Here is an 8,880-nt window from a genome sequence, read left to right on the forward strand (position 1 = left end):
CTTAAATTAACATTGTTCTACCCTTATTTTCTCATTGATTATTGAAAGTTGTCAATGTCCTGTTTCTAATTTGGACCTAAGTCATTTGGCTTCATTGTTGGCCTTTGTCAAACATGTATTCTATAGACATTAACCAAAGTTATAACTAAAGATGTTACCAAGAAAACACAAGACTTTAAGTATTTATCCTTATTTTATAATGTCCACCCTGGCATATATGTAAAACAAAATTGGGACATGATTTTGAACATGTGTGATACATTTTTTAAAAAAAAGGCTCTAGGAAGTTTTTCTTTATTTCAGATATATTTTTAAACTCATTTATGCCAAGAAATATGAAAGATAGCTACCTGACCAGCCCAACTGGTCTGATGCCAATTTTTTTTTAATTGTGCTTTAGTTGCAAATTTACAGCAGAATTTGTCTTATATTCAACAGTTGGTGTACATTTGGTTTCACTCCCTGATTGCCATCACTAACTCTAATCCATTCTCCTCCCCTGCCTTCCCTGTAACCCCCTCATCCCTGTGCCCTTATGCACTCCTTTCTGCCCAGCTTTCCCTCCATGTGAATGCTGCCCTTCTGGTGCCCCTGACCAAGGGGTGTATCTCCCAAGGTGCTCCAAGGGGTGTATCTCTGTAGAGTAGGTGGATGCATCACCCTGGGTTAGGTGTTCTACATGTAAATCTAATTATTATCGGATTGAGAGCCAGCCCTTGGGAGTGAGTCTTATCCCAGGTGTAAAGTGTATCCCAGGTCCATACTCTTGGGGGTACCACCAAACTACATCCAACCAGTAATTCTGGTCTTTATTATATTTTTGAATTTTGTTCCACATTTTTCCTCCCACTTTATCCAGGATCTCCAGTTTCGATCCCTTCCCAAGTGGTTGGCATTGGTAGCTGGGCACCATCCGCTTCTTGTGGTCTTGAGGTCCATCATATTCTAGGGCTGATTGTTTCCAAATATGGTCCATCATATCCTAGGGCTGATTGGTTTTCTTCACTCTTCTTCACTTCAGACAAGAGAAGACCATTAGCTCCATCTTAGATGGCCACTCAAAAGCTTTTAAGACCCCAGACATTACTCACCAAAGTAGGTTATAGAACAATATTTTTATGTTTTATGTTGTACCAATTGAGCCTGGTTTCCCCCAATACTATGATCCTGAGTCAGTAGACCTAGTGGTTCTCTCTCCCAAGGTGTTTGGCTGTCTCTGAGGGATTACTCCAAGTCTGTATTCTGTTGCTTCTGTAATTATAAAAGATCCATATTGGTACCCATTCTAAACAAAGATGATCCAACAGAATGTGGAAATTATCAAACAAAATAATTAACATCACACACAAGTAAAATTTTGCTGAAGATATTTCAAAAACAGTTGCAGCAGTATATTGACAGGGAACTTCCAGAAATTCAAGCTGGATTCAGAAGAGGGCATGGATGGAACAAGGGATATCATTGCTGATGTCAGATGGATCTTGGCTGAAAATAAAGAATACCAGAAAGATGTTTACCTGTGTTTTTATCGACTATGCAAAGGCATTCGACTATGTGGATCATAAAAAATTATGGCTAACCTTGAGAAGAATGGGAAATCCAGAACACTTAATTATGCTCATGAGAAACCTGTACATAGACCAAGAATCAGTCATTCAAACAGAACAAGGAGATACTGCATGGTTTAAAATCAAGAAAGGTGTGCATCAGGGTTGTATCTTTCACCATACCTATTCAATCTGTATGCTGAGCAAATAATCTGAGAAGCTGGACTATATGAAGAACATGGCATCAGTATTGGAGGAAGACTTTCTAACAACCTGCAATATGCAGATGACACAACCTTGCTTGCTGAAATTGAAGAGGACTTTAAGCATTTACTAATGAAGATCAAAGACTACAAAACCTTCAGTATAGATTACACCTCAACCTAAAGAAAACAGAAATCCTCACAACTTGACAAATAAGCAGCATCACAATAAATGGAGAAAATATTGAAATTGTCAAGGATTTCATTTTAGTTCCACAGTCCACAACCATGGAAGTAGTAGTTAAATCAAATGATGTATTGGACTGGGCAAATCAGCAAAAGACTTCTTTAAAGTGTTAAAAAGCAAAGATGTCACTTTGAAGACTAAGGTGCACCTGGCCAAAGCCATGGTATTACATAACCTCATAGGCATGTGAGAGCTGGAAAATGAATAAGGAAGACCACAGAAGAGTTGATGCATTTGAACTGTGATATTGGCGAAGAATATTGAATGGACCATGGGCTGACTGCTAGTAGAAGAAAACAAATCTGTCTTGGAAAAAGTACAGCTGGAATGCCACTTAGAAGCAAGAATTGACAGCCTTCATCTCTTGTATTTGGTCATGTTGTCAGAGGGACCAGTCCCTGGAGAAGGATATCAAGCTTGGTGAAGTAGAGAGTCAACAAAAAGGAGAAAGACCCTCAATGAGATCAGTTGGTGCACTGACTGCATTGATGGGCTCAAGCGTGGCAGCAATTGTGAGGATGGGCAGAACTGGGTGGTGTTTCGTTCTGTTGTACCTAGGGTCACTATGAGTTCAAACCAACTAGAGGGCACCTAACAATAACAATAACAGGAAGTTTTTGTATATTTCAGATGCATTTTTAAATCTCTGCCCTTTCATTTAGTTATATTTACCTTTGCCTAAAGCTAGTTTGTATTCCAAGAAAGTTAAGGTGATTCAACAAACAATTTTATTGAATACCTTTTGTGCTGGGCACTAGGAATAGAACAATGGGTAAGAGAGTTATGGTTCCTGTCCTTATGGAAATGAGAGTGCTTGGAGTAGATAAACAGTTAAATGTGCAATTACAGTGCACTGGGTGCCATGATAAGAGAGGCAGAAGTATTGTTGAGGTCTACAGACAGAGCTCTAAATCCAAATTTGGTGGGTACCAAAAACCAAAACCCACTACCATCAAATCAGTTCTGACTCATAGCAACCCCATTGGGTTTCTGAGGTGGTAAATCTTTACAGAAGTAGATTGGCCAGTCTTCCTTCAGCAGAGTGGCTGATGGGTTTGAATTGCCAACCTTCTGGTTAGCAGTCAAATGTCTTAGGTACTGCACCACCAGAATTCTTCATTATTATTCTTTTTGTTATTAGAACAAAACAATTTTGTGTTACAAGTTCTCTAATTTTAGCTTTAGAAGATTTATGTGTTTGCAATTAGAAGTGAAGTTTCTGTAATATCAGAGTTAAATATTTTATTGTTCTGTAAATTATTTACAGTGAGACCTTTGTGAACAGTACTTGATGGGACTACCTTGTTTTCCAGGTTTTAGAAGTTTACCGCCTTTGACAAGGTACATACTTGCCACTTTTGTGTCACTCATTGTAGTGGAATATTTGAGTTTTCCTTTTCTGGCAGGTGCCAGCTTTTGGAGGTTTACTGTACATCCAAAGTACTTCTATGATTGCCACACTATAAACAATGCCATCTACCCAAACCAACCAAACCCATTGTCAGTGAGTCACTTCAAACTCATGGCAACCCCACAGGGCAGAGTAGAACTCCCCCATAGGATTTCTAAAGCTTTAAATCTTTACAAAGCAAACTGCCTCATCTTTCTCCCATGGAGCAGCTGGTGGGTTTGGACCATTTACCTTTTGGTTAGCAGCCAAATGCTTTTAGCACAGCACCATCCAAGCTCCTACTGTCTACCAATAATTAAAAAAAAAAAAAAAAATCCTGACCTAAATTTTTATATTTGGTCCATGTTGTTGCTGTTGTTAGGTGCCATTGAGTCGTGTCCAACTCATGGGAACCCTATGCACAATAGAACAAAACACCACCTGGTCCCATGCCAGCTCCATGATCTAGCTATACTTGAGCCCATCGTTGCAGCCACTGTGTCAATCCATCTCGTTGAGGACCTTCCCCTCTTTTTCAACCCTTCACCTTACCAAGCATGACATCCTTCTCCAGGGAATGGTCCCTTCTGACAACATGACCAAAGTAGGTGAGATGAAGTCTGGCCATTCTTGCTTCCAAAGAGCATTCCAGCTGCACTTCCTCCAGGACAGATTTATTAGTTCTTTTAGCAGTCCATGGTATTTTCAGCATTCTTCGCCAGCACCATAACTCAAAAGCATCATCTCTTCTTCGGTCTTCCTTATTCATTGTCAAGCTCTCACATGCATACGAGGTGACTGAAAATACCATGGCTTGGGTCAGGCACACCTTAGTCCTCAAGGAGACATCTTTGCTCTTCAGCGCTTGAAAGAGGTCTTTGCAGCCGATTTGCCCAGTGCTAGGAAACTCTGGTAGCATAGTGGCTAAGGCACTTGACTGCTAACCAGAAGGATGGTGGTTCAAACCCACGAGCCACTCCTTAGAAGGAAGATAGAGCAATCTACTTCCATAGTGATACTGCCTCGGAAACCCAAGGAGGGGTCGCTGTGAGTCGGGTCCAACTCGATGGCACATAACAACAACAACAACAACATATGTCATCTGATGTCCTGACTGCTGCTTCCATTGGTGTCAATTGTAGAACCAAGCAATGTGAAGTCTCTAACAACTTCAATCTTTTCTTCATTTATCGTGATGCTATTTATTGGTCCAGTTGTGAAGATTTTTGTTTTCTTTATATTGAGATGTAATCCATACTGTAGACCATATTCTTTAATCTTCATTAGTAAGTGCCTCACATCATCCTTGCTTTGAGCAATCAGTTGTGTCATCATCATATCACAGGTTGTTAATGATTCTTCCTCTAATCCTGGTGCCACGTGCTTCTACATATAGTCCAGCTTCTCGGATTATTTGTTCAGCATACATATTGAACAAGTATGGTGAAAGAATACAACCCTGATGCACTCCCTTCTTGATTTTAAACTATGCAGTGTCCCCTTGTTCTGTTCGAACGATAGCCTCCTGGTCTATATGTACAGGTTCCTCATGAGTACAATGAGTGTTCTAGAATTCCCATTCTTCTCAATGTTATCCATAATTTATTATGATCCATACAATCAAATGCTTTTGCAGGGTCAATAAAATATTTGGTCCATAATTGAAGTAAAATCTTTTTCTTAAAAACAAAACAAAAAAATGCTTTTTTAATGATATACTTAATATGATCACATTAGATAAGGTTTTTCAGGGGCCTAAAGTACAGGAAGGAGCCCTAGTGGCATAGTGGTTAAAGTGCTCACTGCTAGCCAAAGGTCAACAGTTTGGACCCACCAATACCCTGTGGGAGAAAGATGAGGCAGTCTGCTTCCATAAGAATTTAAAGCCTTGGAAACTCTCCAGGGAAGTTCTCCTTTGCCCTGTAGGGTCACTATGACACAGACTCTATTAAAAGGCAAGTGGGTTTTTGGGTTTTGGTAAAGTACAAAAAAAAAAACCATGATCTCAATACAGTTCCTTGTCAAAGACCAGGCAACATCAATAAACTGATATTGTAAATGGTATTTTGGTATTTTATGTAGAGAGCAAATTCAGAGATTTTAGGGTCAATAAAGGATCCCAGGTGGCCCAATGGTTAAATGCTCCACTGCAAACCAAAAGGCTGATCATTCAAAGCCACCCAGTGGCTGCTGCAAAACGTTGATAGTTCGAACTCTTCAGCAGAAAGACATGGCGATTTGCTCCCATTACGATTACAACCAAGAAAACTCTACAAGACAATTCTGCTCTGTCACATGGGGTTGCTATGAGTCAAAAAGGAGGGCACCTAACAAAACAAGAGTGAATGAAACAAATTACAGGAAAAATGGTGTGATGCAATTAAATAACAAAGGAAGTGGTTACATTATTGACATCAATATATAGCAAGTAAATAACCTGTGGTATGTTTAGCCTAATTAAAGTGTTAGCAATTAATGGATACAGAAAAATCCAATGGCACTTTTTATTCCAAAGATGACCTAGTAGTGATGTGAATTAGGTGAAGGGATAGAGCAGTGTTTTCTGTTTGTTCACTACTTCTGGAATGTTCTTACTTTGTTTCAAGTTATCATTTGAATGAATTCTAAAAAAGACTCGCTGCCATCAAGTCGGATCCGACTCACTGCCATCAAGTCGGATCCAACTCACAGCGACCCCTCCTTGAGTTTCTGAGGCAGTATCACTACAGAAGTAGATTGCCCAGCCTTCCGGTTAGCAGTCAAGTGCCTTAGGCACTGCGCTACCAGAGCTCCCGAATGAATTCTAAATCCCCAAAATAGGATTTAGAAAGTTTAGTTCCTCAGTTTACTTTGCAGCTCAGGCACAGGCATTTGGCATAGATGCCAACAATTCTACTCACCCATATTTAGAAGTGAACAACTGTGATCTCTTTCTAAGAGACTTGGCACAAAATCTGTTACAGGGTCAAGTTCCTGGCGCAGAAGTGGCAGTGGTATAGCAGCAGGAGCAGTTGCAGTAAGGGTGAATTTGTAGCAGCATCCAACAAGTAGTACCTTGTACTCCATGGGGTAAAATGGTGGCAGTTTCTTCTAGTGCTCCATGGGACAGCAGCAGTTTTATCATCAGGCCAGTTCTGTGGTATGGCTTTGAACATTGTTCCTGGAAGTTTAGTCTCAAGCCTGGCAAGTTCTTCAGCCCTCACAGTAATTCTGTGAGTTAACTAATAACTTATTAATAGATGCCTTTTCTGCTCAATGAGCAAGAGTCAGCTTATGATACTTGTAACTAAGAGCAACAAATTTGTTACCAGAAGTGAGGTACTGACACAACCTAAAATGTGAAATTAGCCACATAGGAAGACAAAAGTAGAAGAGGGTATGGTTATCAAGGACCTGACCATTACAGGCTTCCAACTGATAATCCTTGATATGCAGTAGTGACAGGGAAGGCCAGAGCTCTTCTTGGAACACAGACCAAGTGCCCCTGAGGCTACAGCAATAAGGGAAATAACCAGAATGTCAGTGTGTGCTGGATATTTCTTGTTCCTTTCAGCAAAATATTGAAAAAGAGGATGAATGTAGATTAAACTAGTCTATGTCTAAAGCAAAGATGGAAGTACTATGTCACTTAGAGGCACTCTACTGTCTACAGCCTAAAGTCTAAATTGACTGAAAACTAGAGAAACCAAACCCACTACCATCCAGTCGATTCCAACTCACAGCGACTCTATGAGACAGAGTAGAATTGCCCTATAAGGTTTCCAAGGCTGTAACTCTTTACGGAAGCAGACTACTTCATCTTTCCCACGGAGCAGCTGGTGGCTTCAAACTGCTGATCTTGTGTTTAGCAGTTGAATGCTTTAATCACTGCACCACCAGAGCTCAAGAGACCTGTAATTTAGAGTCTTGCTATGTTGAAAATGATAATTGCTCCTCTACTGTAAAGTCAATACAAGCAGGAGGGTTCCGAACTCTAACATGCAATAAGATCAATACCCTAAACCTTTATTAATCTATCAGACAAAGATCAGTCACAAGGTATATTTACTCCCTGGAGTCTTTTTTTTTTTTTCCTGGAGGCTATTGTTTTTTATTCCTTTAAGGAAGTGACATTAAGCCAAATGCTAGGGGGAAGGGTAGAACATAGAGGTCATTATCAAAGGTTGAGATTCTTTGTGCTTAAAAATTGTCAGAGTATTCGTCTGTGGCTACTTATACATGGAAATGACTTGAAAGTTTTTGAAGGAGGTATATTGCCAAAAAAACCTCAGACCTGGCTATTACTCTTCATCCCTTAAGACCAACACTAGGCCCCTGAACTCATATCAACAGGAAGTAGACTATGAAAGGTACAGATCCCAAAACCCAAAGAAGGGCATCTTTCCCAGTATTCCCATCTCTAAACAAGGAGAATCCCCCAGAGGACAGAAACAAGAACCTTGGGTAAGAGAGGGTCTTTAAGTCTCCCAGAAAATAGAATTCCATTTCAAACCAAAAAACCAAACTCACTGCTGTTAAGTTGTTTCCAACTTGTAGTGACCCCTCCTTGTGTCTCCAAGCCATTATTTCTATGGAAGTAGTTGCCCAATCTTCCTTCTGAGGAGTGGCTGGTGGGTTTGAACCTCCAGCCTTCTGGTTAGCAGTCAAATGCCTTAGGCACTATGCCACTGGAGCTCCCTTCTGGAGGCTAGAAGTGTGAATTTAAGTTATCAGCAGGGCTTTGTTCTCTCTCTGCTGGCTCTAGGGGAAGATGCTTCCTTGTGTCTTTCAACTTCTGTAGCTCCAGGTGTTTCTTGGTATTGCTTGACTTATAGATGGTTCCTCACATGCTGTCTTCCCGCTGTGTGTGTGACCCTTTTCCCATATCTGTTCTCCCCTTTTATGAAACAACACTCAAAAGGGAGTAGGATTAGGAACCACTGGACTCCTGTATGAGAAAACTGATAGATAAGATTTACAAAGAATGCCCTATATCCCCAAACAAGATCACATTCATAGATAGGTCCAGGGGTTAGGACTTAAACATTTCTTTTTGAAGGACACAATTCAATCTATAACATTTGTTATTATAAATTGGGGAAGCGGGTATGATTGCATTTCAATCTAATGATATTAAATATTCTCTCTTTGTGTTTTTTCTTTCAGAATTGGTTCCTAGGAAAGACCTTCTTATAGAAAACGTGCCATATTGTGATACACCAACTCAAAAGCAATGAATTTTCTAGGATAAAGTCAAGCATTTATACTTTAAAAATACATACTTTGGGGAAAGTCCTGAAATGTAGATATTTTTCTCTAAATTAGCATATTGGAGATGAATAAAGTGTACCTTTATAAATAAATTTCAGGTTAAAGGAAGATTGCTGACAAAAGCAGATTATAGTTAAATATTTCTAATATTTAATATATCTAATGGTCATTAGATAAGAAGACATTTCATTTCATTTCAAATCAAACTTTATAAAGTTAAATAAATGCTTAAGTATATCGTAT

The 8,880-nt window shown here is 39.6% G+C and overlaps 1 protein-coding gene across 1 annotated transcript in view; it reads left to right on the forward strand.

Moving 5' to 3' along the window:
* The window catches only part of LYRM7 (LYR motif containing 7), a 46,220-nt gene extending 37,617 nt beyond the window's left edge, over nt 1–8,603 (forward strand). The window contains exon 5 of the mRNA XM_007943792.1: nt 8,533–8,603. Coding sequence (XP_007941983.1) covers nt 8,533–8,603 — 71 coding nt within the window. The remainder of the gene's footprint in view (nt 1–8,532) is intronic.
* The last annotated feature ends 277 nt before the right edge of the window (nt 8,604–8,880 follow it).

Source organism: Orycteropus afer, unplaced genomic scaffold (assembly GCF_000298275.1).
Source record: "Orycteropus afer afer isolate SDZICR_OR568_19922 unplaced genomic scaffold, OryAfe1.0 scaffold00112, whole genome shotgun sequence".
NCBI classification, from domain to species: Eukaryota; Metazoa; Chordata; class Mammalia; order Tubulidentata; family Orycteropodidae; genus Orycteropus; species Orycteropus afer.